Consider the following 27250-nt stretch of genomic DNA (forward strand, 5'->3'; position numbering starts at 1 on the left):
AGAGAACATGAAAAATCGATAGAAGTCATCCAGTGTTTCTGCTTGTTTCTCAATCTGATTAAAATACAGATCTATATTTCGTTTCATTTTTTTTTACACTTTTGATGGCCTCTACTATCTGAAGATCTGACCAGTTGTAGTGGGAGGTCACATCATGTACACATTTTCACAGAGATAGAGAAAATGAAAAATCGATAGGAGTCATCCAGTGTTTCTGCTTGTTTCCCAATTGATTAAAATACAGATCTATATTTCGTTTCGTTTTTTTTACACTTTTGATGGCCTCTACTATATGAAGATCTGACCAGTTGTAGTGGGAGGTCACATCAGGCATCATACGAGCCGCTTTTGAGCCTATGACATCAAACATTTGATTAACCAACCAACGTTGATGTTTCGAGTAGGATACCCACAGTTCTGTGCATCACACGCCAACAACTTGCCGCAACAGATCGTTTCATTGACTAATCCCTCACATCAACCACAACGCGGGTTATATAACAACTCTTCAAGATCCTAGTGAGTAGTGTAGTAAAGACAAGTAAAATAAAATTTGGAACTATAAAAAACAGAACGAAATAGGGTCTGTGTTTTAATCAGATTGCTAGTTTCTTGGTTTGATAAAAACATAAAATTTCAAGCAATTTTACATCCAGAAACTTACATACCAACATGCGCGAATATCGAAAGGAACCAAGATCTTTGGGACATAAACATATGTTTTAAGTTTCAACAAAATCGGATCAAAATTGTGACCAGTATAGGGTCCACAACCTTGATATACCATACTTTTACACTATTTGTGTACACAGAGAGGCCATTTTGTCCGACTGTTTCGGTACCATTTTCACGAAATTCGATCTCAATCGTCATTATGGTGTAATGTTGATATATTTGAATGTTCTTTTAATCGAATCAAAATTGTGACCTGTAGGGGGACCAAAAGCTAAAAACGCAATTTCTTGTACAATCATTCGCCATAATCCAGGAAGTTGCAGACCAATATGCGTGAATATTGAAAGGAATCAAGATCTTTGAGATATAAACATACATTTCAAGTTTCATCTAACCAGCGGCTGCCAGGCAGGCAGGATACGCCCACATTTCCAAGAGATGGATAGAGAACAAGCTAAAAACAAACAGGATTTTTGGTCTGAAATGCGCAAATATCAAAAGGGACTGAGATCTTTGGGATATAAAGATATGTTTTAAGTTTCATCAAAATCGGATAAAAATTGAGACCTCTAGAGGGTCCACAACCTTCATATTGCATACTTTTACACAATTTGCGTACAAAGAGTGGCCATTTTGTCGGGCAGTTTCATTTTGATTTTCCCGAAATTCGAATTCAGCCTTCATTATGGTGGAATGGTGAAATATTTAAATGGTTTTTAAAATCGGAAAAAAAAATTGTTACCTCTATAGACTCCGCAAGCTAAAAATGCTATTTTTCGAACAATCAGGAGCCATAATCCAGGAAGTTACGTAGGATATACGCGATTATCAAAAGGAACCAAAATCTTAGTGTGTAAAGGTGATATATTCACATGTTTTGTTTTTTTAAAAATCAGATCAAAATTGTGACCTCTACAACAGGCTAAAAACATGATTTTTCGTACAATCAGGGGCCATAATTCAGAAAGTTACGGTCCGATATGCACGAATATCGAAAGGAACCGAGATCTTTGGGTTATAAACTTACATTTCAAGTTTCAACAAAATCAGATAAAGATAGGTTGCCAGACAAAGAAACAAACGCCTACAGCAGCTATATCGTTCTGGCAGTCAACAAGAGTTGTCGCATATTTTTACTTTTTTCGGTAATTAAACATTTATAATACATTAAAATCTGATTAAGAATAACAACTCATTAAGTAATTATCAGAAAACCATTTGAATTTGTTTGGTTTTTATAAAGTTCTGCCCCATGCTAACGTTCAGTATACGCAACTTTTAACATCATGGATTTAGCTGTTCAAGTCATAAAGATTCATTGAAAATCAATATACTTGTTCGTCTCAAGCCCTTAAACTCTGTGTATCAATCGGATGATAACTTTAGCCTCCAGAGCATCACAAGATTTTTCAAAGGGATCAAGGGCTATAACTTTGACAGTAATTATCCGAAATCGTTGAAAATCAATATGATTCTACATCTCATGGCCTCAAACACTGTGTATACATTTAAAGTCAATCGGATATTAACTTTGACCTCTAGAGCGTCCACAAGATTTTTTGAAGTGATCAAGGGCCATAACTCTGGCAGTAATTATCGAAAATAGTTGAAAATCAATAGGATTCTTCATCTCATGACCTTAAACACTGTGTATAAATTTAAAGTCAAGGGCCATAACTCTGGCAGTAATTATCGAAAATAGTTGAAAATCAATAGGATTCTTCATCTCATGACCTTAAACACTGTGTATAAATTTAAAGTCAATCAGATATAAACTTTGACCTCTAGAGCGTCCACAAGATTTTTTGAAGTGATCAAGGGCCATAATTCTGGCAGTAATTGTCGAAAATCATTGAAAATCAATAGGCTTCTTCGTCTCATGACCTTAAACACTGTGTATAAATTTAAAGTCAATCGGATATTAACTTTAGCCTATAGAGCGTCCACAAGCAATTGTGGACACAGTACGGACGGGGGCGACAACAATATACGACCACATTTCAATGTGGGTGTATAAAAATTATTACCTCTATAGGGTCCACAAGCTATAAACGCGATTTTTCAAACAATCAGGGGCTATAATCCATAAAGTTTTGATCCGATAAATGCCAATATCGAAAGAAACCAAAATCTTTTAGAGATAAACCTATATTTCAAGTTTCATCAAAAGTGGATAAGAATTGTGACTTCTAGAGTGTCCAGAAACAAATTTTGGCAAAAATCCAAAATGGCCGCTGGTTTTGACTGGAAAATGCAAGTTCTTATCCACTTAGCATAATATGATTGAGTTTGGTATCAAAATATATCCTTTCGAGGTAGCTGGATCCATTCCCATACACATTTTGGTGATTAGTTATACCGCGGAGTCAATATTGGGAAATAATTCCAGATGGCTGCCAGTTTTGGCGAGAAAATTCGAATTTTACAAAATTACCACATTTGGTGTCAAAATATATGTTTTGGAGGCTACTGATCTCATTTTCGACACATTTTTTTCATATTGGTAAATCCTGGGTCAAAATAATGGGAAATCCCATTGGAGATTTGGGGATTACGAGTGGTTGAGTCCGCCTCAGATCTAATACGATGGCATTCATCAAGCATCAACTAAATTTCATTTAGACGCTCTGGTCGACCACTGCTCAATAGGGAAGCAGCGTAGCAGGCATGACAAAAGGGGTCACTCTCAGCCCACTGTGGACGCAGTGTCGTGGGCGTGTCCGATTTCGACCACCAACCTCGAAAATTGAGCCAAGATGGCCAAACCTATTGAAGCATGTGACGAATTTATTTCAGAAAATGATTCCACGGTTGATACACCGATGGATACAATATCGCCCGTTTGTCAGATATGCAGTGAACTGCCTATCGTCATTCCCAAAATGACGGAAAGATAACGGGTATTGGAGGCCGACAATAATGAGCCGATTAAGATTCCTGGCTTACGTTCAATAATGAGCGGAGATACCAATTTCAATAGCAGAGAATTTAGGACAGAATAAAACTTGGTGTAAAGTCATGACTAAGTTCAACAATAAGCCAAGGGCGTGCTAGGGCCTCCGAGGGTAGGCAGACCAAAGTTAGGGCACTTTAGGAGGGGGGGGTAGGATCGGGGAAAATTTGAGTTCTGTGGCACATGGTAGAAGCGATTTGACGTATATGCCGTAACATACCATACATTGACACTTGGTTAAGGGATTATGATTAAGTCACAAAGATCCGAACATGAACATAGTTAGCTGCAATCAAGCACTAAACGACCTCTGAGTACAGAAAAACAAACATCAAAAGGGACTGGTATTCCTTACAAAGGGACGGTACCTGCCAAGTTTCATTCGATTCTGTTCCCTAATGAGGGTAGAGGTAGGGAGGTAGAATTGAAAGTAGACTGACAACCCCAGGAACGAGACGACGATCAAAATACACTTTAAGCCAGGCCAAGGAAGTTACTGGTGACAGATTAAATGTCATTCGTTGTGACGGTTTGCGTATGCTAACCGGCAATAATGATTCCCGTCGCCCGTGTTGCAATTTTCCTAAATTCATTTAGATATATAAATAAAACTAAGACAAATTAGTTGATTCTGAATATTATGGAAATATTAATCCATCTGTAAAATCTATTCTGGAAGTCATCCGTGGAAATCATGGTCTGATTTAGCGTGTATGGGGCCCTTATATCATCAATAAAAAACAGACATTGTAGTATCACTGGAGTTAGTTGGAACAAGGGAAGGGCAGCAGAAAAAGAGGGCACAATATTCGATGGCACATTTTCGGAAGAGAGGGCACATAGCCCCCCCCCCCCCCGCTCCCTCCCATATACCTTGTTAGGAAATCTCATCGGATTCGAGCATTATCAACCATTTCGAGTTTCTTTTGTTTTTGCATTTATGAGGGCAGGGTAGGCGGTTGACTACCTGACCAGCATGCCTCTGCAATTAGATTTTTTGCTTAGGTTACACAGAGTGAAGAACAATTTCTGTTTTATAAATAAGTTAGATGTGCAATGCTGATTTATTAAATACAACTAGATTAATGTCAAGTCGTCATTTGAACTGTCTTGGCTTGTCCAAAAAAATGAAATTGCGAGTTCTAATGTTTACTGTTGTAACAGCGGTCACAGATTATATATGTTGTAATGCACCGTCTGCTAGTCTTTCCTACAGACCATGTAAAAGACAACGGTCCGCTAAAATAAATTTTGGCACCACGGACCCTCTAGACCTTGATACAGACTCCTCCACTTCATTAACCTTAAAACATTGACCAACTATTGGTTGTTCATTGTTAAATGGTTCACTGCATATCTGACAAACAGGCGATACTGTATCCATCTGTGTCTCAACATCTGAATCATTTTGTGCCACGTGCTTCAAAAGACACGACCAGCTTCCGCAGTGACCCGAGAGTGACCCCAGTAGACATACACCTATGCCGTTACCGCAGTGAATTGGGAGACACTCCAAATGAAATTTAGTTGATACTGGATGAAAGTCATTGTATTAGGTCTAAGGTAGGAGTATCATTGATCTCCAATCCCTAATCGGAAATCTAAATCCCAAATTGGAATTTATCCTATATTGACACAGGCAATCACTAAAATATGTACAAATATAGGTTGCCAGGCAACAAAACATACGCCCACAGCAGCTAAATCGTCCGAAATTGCTGAAATTCAGTAGGCTTCTTCGATGCACTAATTCAAATGCCAGATATCAATTTCAAACAGATCGGTTGATAACTGTTGTCATTAGAGCGTTCACAAGATTCAACAAATTGAAACAAGGGCCATAACTCTAGATGTAATTAACGGAAATTGCTGAAATTCAATAGGCTTCTTTGTTTTACTAATTTAAATGATGTATATAAATTTCATACAGCGTAATTAACGGAAATTGCTGAAATTCAATAGGCTTCTTCATTTCACTAATTTAAATGATGCATATCAATTTCAAACAGATTGAATGATAACTGTTGTCATTAGAGCGTTCACAAGATTCAGCAAAGTGAAACAAGGGCCATAACTCTAGTTGTAGTTAACGGAAATTGCTGAAATTCAATAGGCTTCTTCGTTTTACTAATTTTAATGATGCATATAAATTTCATACAGATCGGTTGATAATTTTTGTTGTTAGAGCGTTCACAAGGTGCAATAAAGTGAAACAAGGGCCATAACTCCAGAAGAAATTAACGGAAGTTATTGAAATTAAATAGGCTTCTTCATCTCACTAATGCAAACAACGTATATCAATTACAAAACAATCAGATGATAAATGTAGCCTGTAGAGTGGTGACAAGAAATTGTGGACGATGACGGACGGACGGACGGACCGACGGACGGACGAGGGCGACCGCAATATACGACCACATTTCCATGTGGGCGTATAGAAATAGATTCAGCTACCTTGAAAACATATATTTTGACACCAAACTTGATCCTTGAATTTTCCCGCCAAAACTGACCACTATCTTGAATAACCCCTTATATTGACTCAGTGGTAACACTTATCACAACCAACAGCTGCCAGGCAGGATACGCCCACATTTTCGAGAGATGGATAGAGAACAAGCTAAAAAGAAAAAGGAACCGAGATCTGTGGGTTATAAACTTACATTTTAAGTTTCAACAAAATCGGATCCACAAGCTAAAAACTCGATTTTTCGTGCAATCAGGGGCCATTATTCAGAAAGTTACGGTCCGATATATGCGAATATCGAAAGGAACCGAGATCTTTGGGTTATAAACTTACATTTCAAGTTTCAACAAAATCGGATAAAAATTGTGACCTCTATAGGATCCACAACCTTGATATACCATATTTTTACGCTATTTGAGAACAAAGGGCGGCCATTTTGTCTGTCAGTTTTGGGTTGATTTTCACGAAATTCGAAATCAGACTTCCTTAGGGTGTAACGGTGACATAATGATATGTTTTTTTAAATCGGATAAAAATTATGACCTCGATAGGGTCCACAAGCTAAAATCGTGATTTTTCGTGCAATCAGGGACTATAATTCATGAAGTTACGTTCCGATATGTGCGAATATCGAAAGGAACCGAGATCTTTGGGTTATCAACTTACATTTCAAGTTTCAACAAAATCGAATAAAATTTGTGACCTCTATAGGGTCCACAACCTTGATATACCATATTTTTACGCTATTTGAGAACGAAGGGTGACCATTTTGTCTGTCAGTTTTGGGTCGATCATCACGAAATTCGAACTCAGCTGTCCTTAGGGTGTAACGGTGATATAATAATACGTTTTTTTAAATCGGATAAAAATTATGACCTCTATAGGGTCCAGAAGCTAAAAACATGATTGTTCGTACAATCAGGGGGCATAATTCAGGAAGTTACAGTCCAATATGCGCGAATATCAAAAGGAACCGAGATCTTTGGGTTATAAACTTACATTTCAAGTTTCAACAAAATCGGATAAAAATTGTGACCTCTATAGGGTCCACAACCTTGATATACCATATTTTTACGCTATTTGAGATCGAACAGCGGCCATTTTGTCTGTCAATTTTGGGCCAATTTTCACGAAATTCGCACTCAACCATCCGTAGGGTGTAACAGTGATATAATAATACGTTTTTTAAAATCGGATAAAAATTATGACCTCTATAGGGTCCAAAAGCTAAAAACGCGAATTTTCGTACAATCAGGAGCCATAATTCAGGAAGTTACAGTCCAATATGCACGAATGTCGAAAGGAACCAAGATCTTTGGGTTATAAACTTACATTTCAAGTTTCAACAAAATCGAATAAAATTTGTGACCTCTATAGTGTCCACAAGCTAAAATGTGATTTTTCGTACAAACAGGGGCCATAATCCATGAAGTTTCGAAAGCAGCCAAGATCTTTTGGAGATAAACCTATATTTCAAGTTTCGTCAAAATCGGATAAGAATATACAATATACATCCACATGAAAATGTGGGCGTATAAAAATGGAAGACATCTTACCCTCTTCTTTGTTGAATCCTCAATACTTTCTTCTTTACTCTTTTCATCCGATTTATTATCTTCTTTTCTGGACTGTACCTTTTCATCTTTTAAGTTGCAATGATCTTCATCCTTGTCACTTCGTGTACAGCGTTTCTCATCCTCTTCAAGTTTTCCTCTTTTATCTCGTTCTGCTCTTACTTCCTTACTGTCTTCCTTATTTAATCTCTCTTTATCTCTCCTACTAATAGATCTTTTAGAAATCTCTGTATCAGATTCATTTCTAAAAGAGTCAGTGTCAGATTCATCATGTAAATTGACAGTTTTAGATTTGTCTTTATTTGATTCATAAACCTGAAAAATAACAAGCGGTTTCCATGTAAAATATGCCCATATTTTACAAGAGATGGATAGAGAACAAACTCAAAAAAGATAGGTTGCCAGGCAAAAAAACATGCCCACAGCAGCTAAAGGGTTATCGTATATTTATTCTTTAGTAGGTAATTGGGCGTATTTACAAGACAATTTCATACAGAACAGATTATAATTTTTGTCGTTTGAGGGTTCACAGGGTACAACAAACTGACACAAGGGCCTTAACTCTGAAAGTAATTTACAGAAATTGTTGAAATTTGACAGACTTTATCGTTTTACAAATTAAATAATGCATATAAATTTCATTCAAATCGGTCATTGGAACATTCACAAAGTAAAACAAGAGACATAAATCTTGAAGTAATTGATTGAAATTGCAGAAATTAAATAGTCTTCGTTTCACTAATCTAAATGATGCATATAAATTTCATAATAACTTTTGGTGTTACAGCGTTCACAAGGTTCAACAATGTGAAACAAGGGCCATAACTCTAGAAGTAATTAACGGAAATTATTGAAATTAAATAGGCTTCTTAGTTTCACTAATCTAAAAGATGCATATAAATTTTGCAAAGATCAGATAATAACTTTTGATGTTAGAGTGTTCACAAGGTTCATCAAAATGAAACAAGGTCAATAATGCTAGATGTAATGAACAGAAATTGCTGAAAATCAATAGGATTCTTCTTTTTACTAATTTAAATGACACATATAAATTTCATACAGATCAGCAGATAACTTTTGATGATAGAGCGTTCACAAGGTGCAACAAAGTCAAACAAGGGACATTACGGAAATTATTGAAATTAAATAACCTTATTCATCTCACTAATGTAAACAACATATATCAATCTTAAAATAATCGGATGATAACTTTTGGCGTTTAGAGCATTCACAAGAAATTGTGGACAGACTAGGGCGACGGCAATATATGTTTCATTAAAATCGGATAAAAACAACCATGGTATTTACAGAGGGTTCACAAGCTAAAAACTTGATTTTTGAGACAATCAGGGGCCCCATGCTAACATTTAGTATACAAAACATTTAATATCATGGATTTAGCTGTTCAAGTTATCAAAGATAGGTTGCCAGGCAACGAAACATACGCCCACAGCAGCTAAATCGTCCGAGCGGTCGACAAGGGTTGTCGCATATTTATTCCTATGTAGGTAATTGGGGGGCTTTACAAGCCAGTTCCATACAGATCAGATTATGATTTTTGATGTTTGAGAGTTCACAAGGTTCTACAAATTGAAACAAGAGTCTCAACTCTGGAAGTAATCTACAGAAATTGTTGAAATTTGACAGGCTTTTTCGTATCACAATTTTAAATTATGCATATAAATTTCATACATATCGGATGATAACTTTCATCAATCGAGCATTAACAAGGTTGAACAAAGTGAAACAAGGGCCATAACTCTAGAAGTAATAACCAGAAATTGCTGAAATTCAATAGAATTATTCTCTTTACTAATTTAAATGACACATGTAAATTTCTTACAGATCGGCAGATAACTTTTGATGTTAGAGCATTCACAAAGTTCAATAAAGTGAAACAAGGGCCATAACTCTAGACGTAATAAACAAAAATTGCTGAAATTCAATAAGCTTCTTCGTTTCACTTATTTAAATAAAATAATGCATATAAATTTCAGAAAGATTGGATGTTAACTTTTGGCATTAGAACATTCACAAGGTTCAACAAAGTAAAACAAGGGCCATAACTCTAGACGTTATAAACGGAAATTATTGAAATTAAATAGGCTTCTTTGTTTCACTAATTTAAATAATGCATATAAATTTCAGAAAGATAGGTGATAACTTTTGGGGTTAGAGCGTTCACAAGGTTCAATAAAGTGAAACAAGGACCATAACTCTACATGTAATAAAAGGAAATTGCTGAAATTAGGAATACCTATATGGTGTTGAATTTTTGGTTGAAACTGATTATGAACCGTTACAGTATTTACACAAGGCCAAAATTGCTAACAGTAGAATTATGAGATGGGCATTAAGTATACAGAATTTTTCATTTATTGTCAGGGCAATAAAGGGTAGAGACAATATTGGGGCAGATTATTTGAGTCGATCATTCAGTTAGTTAGTTAGTTAGTTAGTTAGTCAGATAAACTATTTCTCTTAAGTTTACCCTTGGGGTGGGGGGTAATGTCACAATTGGTATGTTAATTTGCTATGTATAATTGTGACATGGTTTATTTCTGTGATTTAGGGTACCTAATTAATTAGGTACGGGGCTAAAGGGAATATTTATTTCTTTTAAAGACATCTATTAAGGGTTGTACAGGTTTTGGTTAATAAAGTTTAATTATTTTCAATGTATATGCGTTGTTTTTACAGAACGATTGTTGGTATGTCTGAGCAAGTTAGGTAATGAGGGTGTAAAGTAATGAATGTGTCTGGATTGTGATGCATGTGCAGGTGGTGCATAGTTCTGATTGGATGTTTGAGTGACTAAAAATTTCTTGGTGTAGGAATTAGAAAAGTTTGTCAGAGAGGTTTAAAATAAGTTACAGGATAGACATGGCTGTTTTCTCTACTTAGATCAGAGAGATTTTAAAGGACCAGACATGACTGTTTTTCAATATCTACGGTAACACCAATGACTGGCTTTAGATGCTTAGAACCTGGTAATGAAATACGATGTATTTAAATGTGATGAATCTGTTCCTTGATGAAATAACATTTAACCGGTAATGTCTAGGTGACCGATATAAATCATATTTCAACCCAGGGGTAACCTTGTGAATCATATGGTAGTTTAATCTTGGTGAACTTTGTGAATCGTACGCATGTAGTCTAGGTGAAGTACATTTCAATCTTGGTGAAGTTTTAATACAATTAGGGAGTCTAGGTGAATCCGGGATATAGATCTGTGACATGTGAAGGTTTTGTGTTTTCCGAGAATTTGTGTTCGGGTTTAAAATGTTTTAAAAAACCAACTTACGCGATTGGGACGGTGGAATTAAGACGGAGAATTAATCTGAATGCTAACCAGGAGGATTGATTGAATTAAAGCAACAGAGTACTAAATGCCGGAATGAACTGTAACTTTAAAGCATTTAATTTTGTAAAAACCTCTTAAATTGTATATGTAAATTGATTGTACAATATACATATTTAAAATAAATTAATTAGTTGTGTTGTTTGTTGGAAATTTGGAAAAGGGGGCAAATTAAGTTAAAGAACTTGAGGTCACTTTGTGACAATAGGGTCCACAAGCTAAAAACGCGATTTTTCGTACAATCAGTGGCCATAATTCAGGAAGTTACGGTCCGATATGCGCGAATATCGAAGATCTTTGGGTTATAAACTTATATTTCAAGTTTCAACAAAATCAGATAAAAATTGTGACCTCTATAGGGTCCACAACCTTGATATACCATATTTTTACGCTATTTGAGAACGAACGGTGGCCATTTTGTCTGTCAATTTTGGGCCGATTTTCACGAAATTCGAACTCAGCCCTTCTTAGGGTTTAACGGTGATATAATAATACGTTTTTTTAAATCAGATAAAAATTATGACCTCTATAGGGTCCACAAGCTAAAAACGCGATTTTTCGTACAATCAGGGGGCATAATTCAGGAAGTTATACCTTGATATACCATGTTTTTACGCTATTTGAGAACGAAGGGCGGCCATTTTGTCTGTCAATTTTGGGCTCAATTTCACGAAATTCGAACTGAGCCGTCCTTATGTTGTAACGGTGATATAATAATACGATTTTTTAAATCGGATAAAAATTATGACCTCTATAGGGTCCACAAGCTAAAAACGCGATTTTTCGTACAATCAGGGGGCATAATTCAGGAAGTTATACCTTGATATACCATGTTTTTACGCTATTTGAGAACGAAGGGCGGCCATTTTGTCTGTCAATTTTGGGCTCAATTTCACGAAATTCGAACTGAGCCGTCCTTATGTTGTAACGGTGATATAATAATACGATTTTTTAAATCGGATAAAAATTATGACCTCTATAGGGTCCACAAGCTAAAAACGCGATTTTTCGTACAATCAGTGGCCATAATTCAGGAAGTTACGGTCCGATATGCGCAAATATCGAAAGGAACCAAGATCTTTGGGTTATAAACTTATATTTCAAGTTTCAACAAAATCAGATAAAAATTGTGACCTCTATAGGGTCCACAACCTTGATATACCATATTTTTTACGCTATTTGAGAACGAACGGTGGCCATTTTGTCTGTCAGTTTTGGGCCGATTTTCACGAAATTCGAACTCAGCCCTTCTTAGGGTTTAACGGTGATATAATAATACGTTTTTTTAAATCAGATAAAAATTATGACCTCTATAGGGTCCACAAGCTAAAAACGCGATTTTTCGTACAATCAGGGGGCATAATTCAGGAAGTTATACCTTGATATCCCATGTTTTTACGCTATTTGAGAACGAAGGGCGGCCATTTTGTCTGTCAATTTTGGGCTCAATTTCACGAAATTCGAACTGAGCCGTCCTTATGTTGTAACGGTGATATAATAATACGATTTTTTAAATCGGATAAAAATTATGACCTCTATAGGGTCCACAAGCTAAAAACGCGATTTTCCGTACAATCAGGGGCCATAATTCAGGAAGTTACGGTCCGATATGCGCGAATATCGAAAGGAACTGAGATCTTTCGGTTATAAACTTACATTTCAAGTTTCAACAAAATCGGATAAAAATTGTGACCTCTATAGGGTCCACAACCTTGATATACCATATTTTTACGCTATTTGAGAACGAACGGTGGCCATTTTGTCTGTCAGTTTTGGGCCGATTTTCACGAAATTCGAACTCAGCCCTTCTTAGGGTTTAACGGTGATATAATAATACGTTTTTTTAAATCAGATAAAAATTATGACCTCTATAGGGTCCACAAGCTAAAAACGCGATTTTTCGTACAATCAGGGGGCATAATTCAGGAAGTTATGGTCCGATATGCGCGAATGTCGTAAGGAACTGAGATCTTTGTGTTATAAACTTACTTTTCCAGTTTCAACAAAATCGGATAAAAATTGTGACCTCTATAGGGTCCACAACCTTGATATACCATTTTGTCTGTCATTTTTGGTCCGATTTTCACGAAATTCGAACTCAGCCGTCCTTAGGGTGTAATGGTGATATAATAATACGATTTTTTAAATCAGATAAAAATTATGACCTCTATAGGGTCCACAAGCTAAAAACGTGATTTTTCGTACAATCAGGGGCCATAATTCAGAAAGTTATGGTTCGATATGCGCAAATATCGAAAGGAACCGAGATCATTTCAAGTTTCAACAAAATCGGATAAAAATTGTGACCTCTATAGGGTCCACAAGCCAAAAACGTGATTTTTCGTACAAACAGGGGCCATAATCCATGAAGTTTCGATCCGATACATGCCAATATCGAAAGCAGCCGAGATCTTTTGGAGATACACCTATATTTCAAGTTTCGTTAAAATCGGATAAGAATTGTGTCCTGTAGAGTGTCCACAAACAAATTGTGGACGGACTGACGGACGTCCGACAGACAGGGGCGACGGCATAATACGTCCACATGAAAATGTGGGCGTATAAAAATAGAATTTTGGAAATTTGCATAATAATGTAGTCACGTGACGTCATGGCGGCCATTTTGGATTTACCATTTCTCCCTAAAGCTAACACGAAAACAAATTTTTCTCCATGAAATACTTATGAGATAATGTTTCTTTCACTGTATTTTGATAAAGATATATAAAATGAACAAAAATATCAATAGCAGCCATGAGCAATGCCACCACGAACACTCGCATCACGTCTCCCGCTGCCATGACCACATGCGGATTGCAATACCTTGTTTTTACTTTCACTTTCATCCCCAAGTCCCATATCATTATCAAAATAGTCAGTCAATAGATCTACACGTTCGGGACTCAGGAATTCCCTACGTCTTTTACGATCCAGCAGGCCAGCATTATTATCAACATCAGAATTATTGTCAAAATCTACTGCAGACACAGGGCTATCGTGTTCACATTGGGCTTGTTCATCATGCACGAGAGACATAGCTAGCCATGGGCAGAACGTCGCGCAACAAATCACAGACTTCATAATACCAATCACTGTCCTGACTACTATCATTATCAAGTAACTGGAAACGAAGTATATGTGTATTACCCGCCTCGAAATTGTCCACGTGTTAGTCAGCAAGACATCATTCACGACTTATCATTCACGAGTTATCTCCCCTTATACCTTTTTACCTGGGACCCCTATTTTTCAATATCACGTTTATGCATTGTTTTTTGGGTTGAAATCAAATGTCTATGCAATTGTCAAATTTATGTATGATTTCTGATAATAAATTAAATTCAATATCAATACAACAACGCTGTATTTTCATAAATAGACAAAAACATGCTACGATGTGCAACATTACTGCTTTGTGGGCGCTTATTATTGGTCCTATGCAAATACAAATTGAGATATTTCCATAATTTTTTCTTCGAATGTTGCTATGCATTTTGGCAGTACACACGAAAAAAATCATTTCAATTGCAGTAATTTTATCATCCAAAATCACGACGTCAAAATCATGTTAGACAAGCATGATAAATTGACCGAGACCCTGGGTAAATGGGTAATATTTTAAAAACTGGCAATATCTGAAGGTGGGAATATGGATTTTCCATCACTAGAAACCTTGTATTATAAGAAAATGGCAACATTTTTTAGACCCAGGGGGGGTGCAACAAAAATCGATTTCTAAGCACGTTTTCCCTATACAGACGACACTCTAGTTGACTAGTTCACACACAATCCACCTTTTGTTTAGGTAGGCTACCATTACTTTAATGCACATTCTTCTTAAGGAATATTAACATATAAACACAACTTGGTTTCAAACAAGATCTTTGAGCGGAAACAATGTCCCCTGCTGTACTAAATACCCTTTCTGATGGGACTGAAGTTCCTGGGACACAATGATAAACTTTAGCCAATTTAGATAAATATGGATATTCATTTCTTTGGGCCGACCACCAAGTAAGGCGATTTGTCGTTAAAGATATCCCTATTTCTTCTCTATACTTGGCCATTTCTTGTTCCACAATTTCAATGGTAGACATTGGAGAGTGGGATGGGGCTAAGGTGTTGTTGTATGTATCACCTAAAATGGATATTATTCCAGATTCAGTCATGGATCTCTTTGGTTGGGTGGCTGTCTCAGGACTATTGAAAGAATCATTATCTACTAAAACCAATTCTTTACTTCTGCTAATTTGTGATGACTTTTGGACAACAACATTATTAGAGGCCTCAACTGTAACTTGGGTATAAAGTTCCAGTTTTTCACCATCCTTCAGGAATGGAATAGATTTAAACCTTGGGTCCAGAAGTGAAGCTTTTTGTAAAAACATCCAAACTTCCGGATCCTGATAGTGTTTGCTCAAATCAGTGATAACAGCAGATTTAAGTTCACGAATACGCATGCATTATTGTCATCTTTATAAGACATTAATGATAATAATTCAAAATAAAGGGGGAAGATCATAGATGTATCAGCATCGGTCAGGTTTGACAAAACCCTCTCTTTACCCCTTAAGTCCTTTGAGGTTAAGGCCCCGTATACTCCAGCCTGTAACTCTAGGAATCTTTCAATCATATCGGCAGAACTATTCCATCTTGTACACACATCAATTATGAGTTTATGGTCTGGCAGGTGTTGTGTTTTCAACTTCTCTTTAAGAACAGCACATGCTGTTGTGCTTCGATGGAAATAAGCAACAATTCGCCGAATCTTTGCAAGTAGTCGGGAAACTCTTTCAACTAATAATGACTTCTAAGCTGCCAAGTTAATTGTATGAGCGAAACAGCCAAAATGAACTTGTGCTGCCATCATCCCCATATTTCGTGCATTATCTGTGACTAGACTTGGTTGATCTGATATGTTCCATTCCTTTAAGCCAGGCGCAGACGGGCAACTTTTTCGAGCAACTTTCAGGCAACAGTGAAATCGCTGGTCGTTGAAAGAAAAAATCGCTCGTCTGCGCCAACAGGCAACAATAGTTGCCTGCTGTTGCTCCGAGTTGCTTCTCGTTGCCAAATATCAAACATGTTTGATATTCGACAACAGAGAATCGCTCATCGCCGAGAAATTGTTCATCTGTTGCCAGTCAGCGCACACGGGAGACCTTGAGTTGCCAATTGCTCGGAGTTGCCAGTAGTTGCCTATTGCAACAACAAGCGACGAAAAGTTGACCGTCTGCACCAAGCTTTATAGCGTCACTCAATACAATAGCCAAGTTTTCACTGGTATAACTTTCACAAAGTTTTCTCGTCTGTAGAACATAGTTAGCAAGTTCCCAGTCTTCTGTAATAAAAGTTGCTGTAATTGTAACATAGGATTCTGTTGAGCGACTGGTTCATGAGGCAGCTTTTTTAACCTTGTCTAAAACAAAACTTTTTGATTTTGTATATAAGTTTGGAATAAGAGTTTCTAAGAAGTAACTTCTTGACGGAATCTTGTATCTTGGCTCCAATTCGTGTATCAATTTTCTAAAGCCTTCATTTTCTACAACAACAAAAGGTCGCAAATCCTTTATTATGAAGTTGGTAATGGCTTTTGTGATAGCCGTAGCTCTCTTGGACCTGGGTGACAACTGCATATTTTTTTCAAAGACTTCCAGAATAGTTGGTTGAAGTGACTCTGATGACTCACAATCCCCACCTCCAATATGCATACCCCTGTCCTCACCGGTTTCTTTCTTTTCTGAAAATGCCACAGGACGGAAACTGAGAACACTAGGATGATGTCTCTTCATGTGTAGTGTTAGGTTTGTTGTATTATTACAGTATTTAACACTTGCATAACATTTTCGGCAAATCGCATAACTTTTATCAATTTCACCATCGTCAGTTTCTCGAAAACCAAAATGTCCCCAAATTGTGGACTTTCCTTTGCTGTTTTGTGAATTTCCGGTTGCAGTAGCAGAAAGTGATTCGTTAGTCGACGATTTTGATGAACATGGCGACTCACTGCCAGTAGCTTGTATTTGTGACAATAGGTCTAATGAATGTTGCATCTGAAGAAAGAGAAAAACGAATTTAAAATACTGGTAATCTAGAAAAGTTTAGATGCAAGACTAGATCAATTGAATGCATGACCAAAATAAAAACAGAATGTCTATCCATTTGAAATTTGAATATATTCTGATGAATAGGATATTAACTATTATTTTATTAGCCTATGGCACATTTCATGACAAATGGACCCATAATATGAGTCGGCGCAATTTACGTGACTTGGCTCCCTGCCATCACGGTGCAGGTAACTCCAGTTTGCTTGTAAAACAAACTTTTTATGATTTGTCGCGTTTATTGGCTTCTAATATCAACCAAAGAAAGAAAATATATTGCTATCTTACCTCATTATCTACCACAACAATTTCGTCCCCTGACATTTTATTGTTTATGAAAACATTTACAAAATTTTACTTCGTTTTTGCTGGCTTTCATCACAGCTATAATTAGTAATTAGGTAATTAGTGGTTGTCGTAAATTTGACCGAGATTTGTTTTATTTACGTAACGACAATATAATGCTATAACGATGGACTATGGTCTAAAACAGTGTATAAAATTCGTAAAGAAAAGTTGTAGGCCAATAGGACTCGCTGGTAGATGCCATTCATGAAAGTTGTAGGTCCTAACATTAAGTTGTGGGCCCAATAAATATTAACAAAACACACGTACACTACCCCACCCCAAATGCCTTTATTTCTAAGTTCTTGCCATTTGGGACAGGTTTAAAAGTTAAAATATGTATTCAATATTGATATGTTGTACACATTACAATTTTAACTTTTTGAAGGATTTAATGTTAATACTTTGTGTATTGCAAGATAAAAATCATTCCACCCCTTTTTTACCCAGACTTGATATTTATTTTTTCTGTAATAAATATTTACTTATAGTTGTAATAATCTTAATGATTATATATAGGTCTATTAGTACTGACAATATACAATGAGAAGTAGTAAAGGTGAGAATTGTACGTTTAGGGCATAGATATCTCCCGATTTGGTAAATTTCTATGAATATCGGTAAAATTCTAATTATCGCAACAAATCTAATACGAAGAGGCTAAAATCTGTAGGTATGGTGTGTTAATTAACAGGGGTGAGAAATTGACTGAGTGGTGATATAATTATCGCTAGGGGTGAAAATCTCGGCGACGGTGCGTTTTCTGTACCGGTGTGTTAATTAACGAACGGGTTAAAAACGACTGACACGGTGTGTATTCTTTGTTTGGTGAGTTTTCTCGAAAGCTAATATAACTCCACCAAAGGTGTTTTATCAAGGACCAACAAGCTTTATCTGACGCGTAGGTGTTAAATCCAATTTACCGTGCGATTTCTTGTTCGACAGTGTTTTACGCAGATCGGTCTTTGTTAAGTGTAGGTCTTTATACATGGATTTATACGTCCTGTAGTTACATTTGTTCGTTCTTATACGTATTTCATTTCTTGGTGAATACTATGTGTTTTATACTTCGTACCATAGTCGGGCTGCAATTATTTATATATTTGTCTTGTTTGTGTGTTTAATTTGTTTATATATTATCGTGCATACCACTGAAGTATAAATGCACGTTATTTACCGATAACCGGACCAGCCTCCATTGATATCAGACTAACGAATCTGTTTCGAAAAGCAAGTTTATAAATATAAAATCGAGCAATTGATGAAAAACTATTGCTTTCGTCATGTTCTATATTTACTACACGTGGGCGTTTTAATGCATAAATGTATTTTTTCTTACCTGGGTTGTAAAAAGGACTATCCAAGAAAAATTTAATTTCCACATATATAACAAATGATAATTCACATATCAAATAACACTAATGCAAATAGGGACATGCGCCGGCCGTGATATTGTCCATTGACCTTTGACTTAATATGGAAATAGAGGCTTTACAAGAACAGCTAAATTTAAACACTTGTTAATATTTCTATTGTTTACGATTGTATGAAATAGCTTTATTATTTTTCTCCCGGTACTAATAAACTACGGGTCGAGTGGATCCAATTTTTATTATGTGATTTATCAACGTGATGACAGATCGAGAGCACGGGCTCCATGTGTCTATTTATAAAAGCATGCAATCACCTTTGGAGTTAGCTTCCAGTCTAAAACGACTTTAAAATCTCTTTTATTTCGGTCGCTTTATTTGAAAAGATTTTCATAATATGCCGTAGTAATTTGTGATTTTGTTTTTATTGTTAATTCTGTTTAATTGTGAACATTTCGAAATCTAAATATTTAATATTTTATTCTTGGGTACGGGTTTAGAATAGTGTTATAGCATGATTTATTGTTTATAATCTTTTAATTCTGAAACAACAATTTATTGCTGTAGTGATCATTTTCAACATTTTTACTATACATGTATTCTAAAGTCATAGATTTAAACTTAAATAGCTTCATTTACAATATTTCCAGCCATATATTATGCTAAATTGAGTCCCACGTCATAAAAGTCTTCAACTTTTAGAACCGTGCATAGCACACATTATGTCCAGAATTTGACGTTTTAACAGCTTAATTATTAAATCTGATAAAGAAAACTATTTCAGAACAACAATAATTTCTTATACACCTTTGATGTAATTAATTGTTTGTTTGACAAATTACTGTTTTAAAATAGGATACACAACACAACTATATTAATTTACAAGGTCATATTTTGAATTTTAATAAACCAAGGTTCATTCAAGAAAATAATTGTTGTGTTCTGATAAATTAAGTGTACCTGGGCCCTGTTTCTCGAAATCTTAACTAAGATAAAACACATTCACTAAAATTGTTGAGCTGGGGCAATGATTAATTTATTACCCCTAATAAAGTCTGGCAATTAACAATTGTTATATAACATCTAGGTCAATGGTGATCCAAGTTGGTGTTCAGCGAAGCGTACTTCCTGCTCTGATGGCAGTTTGTGTTGTAATATGTGACTTGGAAATACGTTTAATAATTTAACAAATTCAAGAAGAACAACCAAAGGCATCAGATTTTCGCATACATGTATTTCCAATACGACAACGTTTTTGTTTTGAAATATACTGTAGAAAAATAACTTAGTCCTCTAACTTCAGTACGACATGATAATAATGTAATAGTTAGTATTTCATTGTATTTAAATCTTATAATCCCTCTTGTTGTTTTCAAGTACCGTGAAGGTATCGGAATCGAAATCCCAGATAGGATATAAATTTTGATATTATATGTAAGATATGCATACAATTATACTCAGTTTTGATATTATTTGTAAGATATGCTTACAATTATACTCATACTCATCGATCACTTTAGAGAATTTTGGTGCTGGTAATATAATATGTAGCAAATGGTGGACCACCTTATTCTCACTCGATAATCGTCGCTATTTGATTCATTCTTGCATTTCCCATCAATGGTGATAGTACAATTTGAAATAATAATATCCGATTAGTCATGTTTTATATTTTACATGCCGTATGAAGCCACGGTTTAACTATCAAAACAATTGATTCTCTTCGAAAAGAATTGACGGCCATTTTGAATATTTCCTACTAGCTCACTCTTAAATTCCACTTGTTGACCATGTTTCTTTTGAATCGCCCTAATATTACACAAAATGTCATTATTGGAGCAGAGCTAATACGCATCGAAGCGAATGCTTCGGCCCATATCAACTGCCAATTAAAGAAAAAATAAATACAGCAGATAATTTATACGTCACAATTTAATTAAAACGTTTAATATATGAAGGCATATGCATATATCAATAATGTAATAATAAATAATGGTACTGCTTGTACTTTTTTCTTGTCTATTTTACTTGTGTGTTTGAACATTTCTCTGATTATAATATAATCGCTTGGGCTGGTTTTTTTTCATTTGAGATAATAACCAAAATTTCCTATGAGAAACAAAATAAATTGTATACATGTTGATAAAATATCAAGCTCTATTCAAATGAGATGATAGAGAAGTAAAACATACATTTATGTCATTGCAATAATACCAACACTGAATAGACCACAGTATGTCATCCTTGAATTAAGTGAAACAGGTAAAAAGAGTCACACTCCATCCAACTATTTCAGCAAATCCATTAACAGTGTCGCCTTTCGGTCTGAGATCAAAGGGGGTCTGAGATCAAAGGGCAATATTTCGTGTGAAAAGCGTGCTCTCCGGATAGTATAAATTCTATAATAAGGATGAGACTGAATCCATTGTCTGCGATATCACTTATGTGGAAGCAGACGTTAAACACCAAGAACTACTACTACGAGACTGAATCCACTGTACCTGTGCTTTATCCAATCGCAACCGATGGGAATATTAAGTGATGTGTTTAAATTTAGCTTTTCTCGTAAAACCCATATTTCCATAGGTCGCAAACGTCATATGTTGGAATTGTGTATGCAAAGACAAGCTTGTTACACAAAGTGTGATGGAATCAGAGCATACCAGAAGATGTTCGACGATCAGCTCCATGTGTTGGAGGCGGACGTGAGTTCCTATTATTAGACATAATTAGTGTTATTTGGTATGTGATTTATCTATTGTTATATAGTGATGGAATTCTGTTTCCTTGGATAGCCCTATTTACGACCCAGGTAAGAAATACATTTATAAAATATAACGGTGACGAAACTTACAGGTTATCATTAATTGCGAGATTTTTCGTTTAAAATTGTGCTTTCAAAACAGATTAGAGCATCTGATATCAATAGAGATTAGAATATATCGGATAATCAAATGAAGGTTTAGCAGGATATCGGTAATAACGATATTGCATGCGACTGATTTTAAGACAGGCATTTATACTTCAGTGGTACGCACGATAATATATAAACAAATTAAACCCACAAAAAAGACAAATATATAAATAATTTCAGCCTGACTCTCGATCTGTCATCACGTTGATAAATCACATAATAAAAATTGGATCCACTCGACCCGTAGTTTATTAGTACCGGGAGAAAAATAATAAAGCTATTTCATACAATCGTAAACAATAGAAATATTAACAAGTGTTTAAATTTAGCTGTTCTTGTAAAGCCTCTATTTCCATATTAAGTCAAAGGTCAATGGACAATATCACCGCTGGCGCATGTCCCTATTTGCATTAGTGTTATTTGATATGTGAATTATCATTTGTTATATATGTGGAAATTAAATTTTTCTTGGATAGTCCTTTTTACAACCCAGGTAAGAAAAAATACATTTATGCATTAAAACGCCCACGTGTAGTAAATATAGACATGACGAAAGCAATAGTTTTTCATCAATTGCTTGATTTTATATTTATAAACTTGCTTTTCGAAACAGATTCGTTAGTCTGATATCAATGGAGGCTGGTCCGGTTATCGGTAAATAACGTGCATTTATACTTCAGTGGTACGCACGATAATATATAAACAAATTAATCACACAAAAAAGACAAATATATAAATAATTGCAGCCCGACTATGGTACGAAGTATAAAACACGTAGTATTCACCAAGAAATGAAATATATATAAGAACGAACAAATGTAACTACAGGACGTATAAATCCATGTATAAAGACCTACACTTAACAAAGACCGATCTGCGTAAAACACTGTCGAACAAGAAATCGCACGGTAAATTGGATTTAACACCTACGCGTCAGATAAAGCCTGTTGGTCCTTGATAAAACACCTTTGGTGCAGTTATAACACGCTTTTGAGAAAACTCACCAAACAAAGAATACACACCGTGTCAGTTGTTTTTAACCCGTTCGTTAATTAACACACCGGTACAGAAAACGCACCGTCACCGAGATTTTCACCCCTAGCAATAATTATATCACCACTCAGTCAATTTCTCACCCCTGTTAATTAACACACCGTACCTACAGATTTTAGCCTCTTCGTATTAGATTTGTTGCGATAATTAGAATTTTACCGATATGCATAGAAATTTACCAAATCGGGAGATATGTATGCCCTAAACGTACAAATCTCACCTTTACTACTTCTCAGTGATAATATCTCGAAATTCCATTCACATAGAAATCTGAAGATTACGGATTAAAATGGCCCTTTACACTCTCCGAAAATTAACAGAAAATATTGTTCATTTAAATGAAATGAAATAAAACTGGCCTTCAGGTCCTTCCAGACATAGATTAATGTCTTACATTTCAATAAACATGTTAAATTTACTGTCCGGTAGCAACAATCATTTTATTTGTTTCATTCATAATGACGTGTGGAACTGTGAAATGAAAGACCGTGACCTCTTTCAAAATGAAAGTAAACTATCACTGCTGTTTGACTGACGACACATCATTTTTTATCATTATTAAACTGACCTGATGTCACACGTTGGGATAGTCCATATTTATGAAACCATAAACTCTTTGTTATTCTTTCTATATATGACATATTGTACGTGCCTGTTTTCGAAGACTTGGGTCTCCATTACAGTAGTGAAATCGTTATTAAAGAAATAGACTTGATAATCAAGTCTGCTAGTAAATCACGAGATTTAGAAAGAATGGCGGGAAAGGCCACTCGTTTTTACCTCACTGGAATTGTATTGTTAACAGTAGTTAGGCTTTCAGGGAATTTTCAGCTCTGCTTTTTCAATTTCATTTTTACAAGACAAAGAATTTATATCATGTGAATTTTTATTATTGGATTCATGACAGTACAGTAGATGGACTGACCTAGTTTAGTAGCACACGTTTGGATTTCACAATTGAAGGAATATAATATGCCGGATTATGCATGTGTATTCAATATCGGATAAAGACAAATAAGACAGTAAGTAAGGCATACTATCTGAACACACATTCATCTATTCCATACTTGATCAAAATGGTTAAATAATAGTCTGCCTAACTCTGGGAGCGTGCTGATATTTGCAAGCACTACCTCACTCACTCATGATTTCTTTCGGTGGACAATTTTATTTTCATTTCCGATAATGAAATACAGTTAAATATCTGGATGAAATATATTACGGATAGGGACAATATAAATATTTTCAAAGGAGAATTTGATAGAACTATGAACAAAATATCCATGACACATATTTTTCCCGACAAAAACAGTCGGCTCACAGGGCCGACCCACCATCTTCAAAATAAAAAGATGTCGGCCCGTCAAGTTATTTATCGGCGCTGGGCCGACGGACCGACGTAAATTTTAAACACTGGTCTAAAATAGGAAAATAAATAAGAATTCTAAGTACGAACGTCGCGTTAAAAACATTCTAAATAAGATTTACGACAACCGACAAATATAAAATGAAAGTAGAAAAATATCGATACCGGAAAAACGTATCGATACAGTGTATCACGGAAGATCATATTGCAATATATCGATATTGCAATTTTTTTTGACAGCCATATAACTATGGTCTCTAAAGCGTCCACAAGATTTTTGAAGTGATCAAGGGCCCTAACTCTAACAGTAATTATTAGAAACCGTTGAAAAACAATAAGCTTCTTCGTCTGATGACCTTAAACACTGTGTATAAATTTAAAGCCAGTCGGATATTAACTTTAGCCTCTAGAGATATTAAATGAAATGAAATGGAGTTTAACGTCCTACTGTCCACAAGATTTTTCAAAGTGATTAAGGGGCATAACTCTGGCAGTAATTATCGGATAACGGTGAAAATCAAAAGGCTTCTTTGTCTCATGACCTTTAACACTGTGTATAAATTCAAAGTAAGTCGGACATTAACTTTAGTCTCAAGATCGTCCACAAAATTTTTCATGAACTTAAACAATGTGTATAAATTTAAAATCAGTTGGATATTACCTTTAGCCTCAAGAGCGTTCCAAAAAAATTTCAAAGCAATCAAGGGCAATAACTTTGGAAGTAATTATCAGAAATCGGTGAAAATCAAAAGACTTTTTCATCTCATAAACTTAAACAATGTGTATAAATTTAAAGTCAGTCTGATATTAACTTTAGCCTCAAGAGTGTCCACAAAATTTTTCAAAGTGATCAAGGCCCATAACTTTGGCAGTAATTATCGGAAATTGGTGAAAATCAAAAGGCTTTTTTTGTCTAATGACCTTAAACAATGTGTATAAATTTAAAGTCAGTTGGATATTAACTTTAGTCTCAAGAGCATCCACAAGATTTTTTTAAAGTGATCAAGGATCATAACTCTGGCAGAAATTATCGGAAATTGGAGAAAATCAATTGGCGGACAGACAGATGGTTGCTACGACAATATACGACCACATTTCAATGTGGGCGTATAAAAAAACGGATACAATAATTTATTCAGGAATATTACTGACATGAATTTCAAGTCTGTACATGACTTAAATATGCAAAATTTTCCGAACGGTGTACCTGTTTGTCATATTTTTGTGGTAACTACATACAGTAGTATACTATATTCCGCATAACAAATTACCAAGAATTATTTTTGTTGAAGTCTGGTTATATTAAATAGAATGGAAGCTTAAAATTTTAAAACCCAGTTCCTACCGGGACCCAATTCTGGCCAGTTCATCTCAAAATGGATAAAGAACCCTGTTATGGACATTCTGTCTAACAACCACCATATTGGATTTATTAACATTAAATATTCAATCTAACCAAAATTATTTTTACCTCTACTATTTTCAGTCGGGGATTGTTTGTCTTTTCTTTTTCACGTCCGCGGAAGGATAGAATGTTTCTTCCTGAATGGTTTCTTTGTCTTCCCGGACGACTTAAAGTTCCCATTGTACTTCCCAATTTTCGATAGAAGTCTTCAAAAGCATGTAGGTACCTGAGGATTAAAAAAAATAGCACTGCCAGAACACAAAAACTATCAGCCACAGTTTGATCATTTGCTTTACCTAAATGATGAGAAATGACATAATTTAAACATACATTATGCGAGAGATAAATCTGCCTATTGTAAGTCTTTATTTAAGCTTCAGATGTTATAGAAATTACGAATTAGACCTTTATTTAAATGACAAGCTGAAAACAAACTCTGTAGACAATCGGATGGCTTGGATACAGCTTGGATTTTTAACAGTCGTCCATTTAAAATTAAATCAATAAATGGCCGACCAAGCTAACGTTTATCGTTAATCACTAACGTCACTACCGGAAACTTCCGATAGTGATATACCAAGTGAGGGTACCATAGCCATTGAGATGTTACTCGATAATCGAGAATATGTGGGTGGAGTTATCGTCTGTCAATCAAACGATCAGCAATTATCGTAGATAGGTCAGACACAGTTGATGCCTATTTCTAGTCCAAACTTCCAACAGTGACAACTCTGTTCAGAATAAAGTAATTTCACTGAATTTTTCAATATATTCTTTATTTATTATCTATTTTTGAATTACTATCTCATATAGCAAGAATGTCCAACAATTATTAAACTCTTTATAATGTATTCTTTAACTGACATAGGTGAAAAAGGTGATTTTGAGATAATGATTATACATTTGATTTTATTAGCTTTTCAAGTATCTCATATAGCAAGAATGTCCAACAATTATTAAACTCTTTATAATGTATTCTTTAACTGACATAGGTGAAAAAGGTGATTTTGAGATAATGATTATACATTTGATTTTATTAGCTTTTCAAGTAGATCTCACCATTCCTCTTACAAAACTTTTTTACCGATTCAAAATCGGATGAAATTGTATATTTTCTTTTTGTGATGCTCTATTTCATTTCATACTACAACTATTACTCCGAATTCCCAGCAACTACAAAACACAGTTTTCTTTTTTAAATATACAGCATTAGATTTAGATGTTGCATTTTGAACGATCAAAGTTATTATTTTCAGTGTGATGCTCTATTTCATTTCATACTACAACTATTACTCTGAATTCCCAGCAACTCCAAAACACAGTTTTCTTTTTTAAATATACAGCATTAGATTTAGATGTTGCATTTTGAACAATCAAAATTATTATTTTCAGTTTTAAAGAACAGTATAACTGCATGTCATTTGCATGAAGATCGAACAGATCGAACTGAAGGACATATTTCTTGACAACTGATTAACTAATGCCATCTCATTAAAAGATAGGTTGCCAGGCAACAAAACATACGCTCACAGCAGCTATATCGTCCGGGCCATCAACAAGAGTTGTCACATATTTTTACTTTTTTCGGTAATGAAACATTTATAATACATTAAAATCTGATTAAGAGTAACAACTCATTAAGTAATTATCAGAAAAC

General features: G+C 35.2%; 1 protein-coding gene across 1 annotated transcript in view; it reads right to left on the reverse strand.

Moving 5' to 3' along the window:
* Window positions 1-27250, reverse strand: part of LOC126821486 (AT-rich interactive domain-containing protein 4B) — a 338016-nt gene that overhangs the window by 146533 nt on the left and 164233 nt on the right. Inside the window, exons 12-13 of the mRNA XM_056101477.1 lie at window positions 25660-25819; window positions 7652-7984 (exon numbers count right to left, since the gene is read on the reverse strand). Coding sequence (XP_055957452.1) covers window positions 7652-7984; window positions 25660-25819 — 493 coding nt within the window. The remainder of the gene's footprint in view (window positions 1-7651; window positions 7985-25659; window positions 25820-27250) is intronic.

The sequence above is a fragment of the Patella vulgata genome, chromosome 5 (genome assembly GCF_932274485.2).
Source record: "Patella vulgata chromosome 5, xgPatVulg1.2, whole genome shotgun sequence".
Classification (NCBI taxonomy): domain Eukaryota; kingdom Metazoa; phylum Mollusca; class Gastropoda; family Patellidae; genus Patella; species Patella vulgata.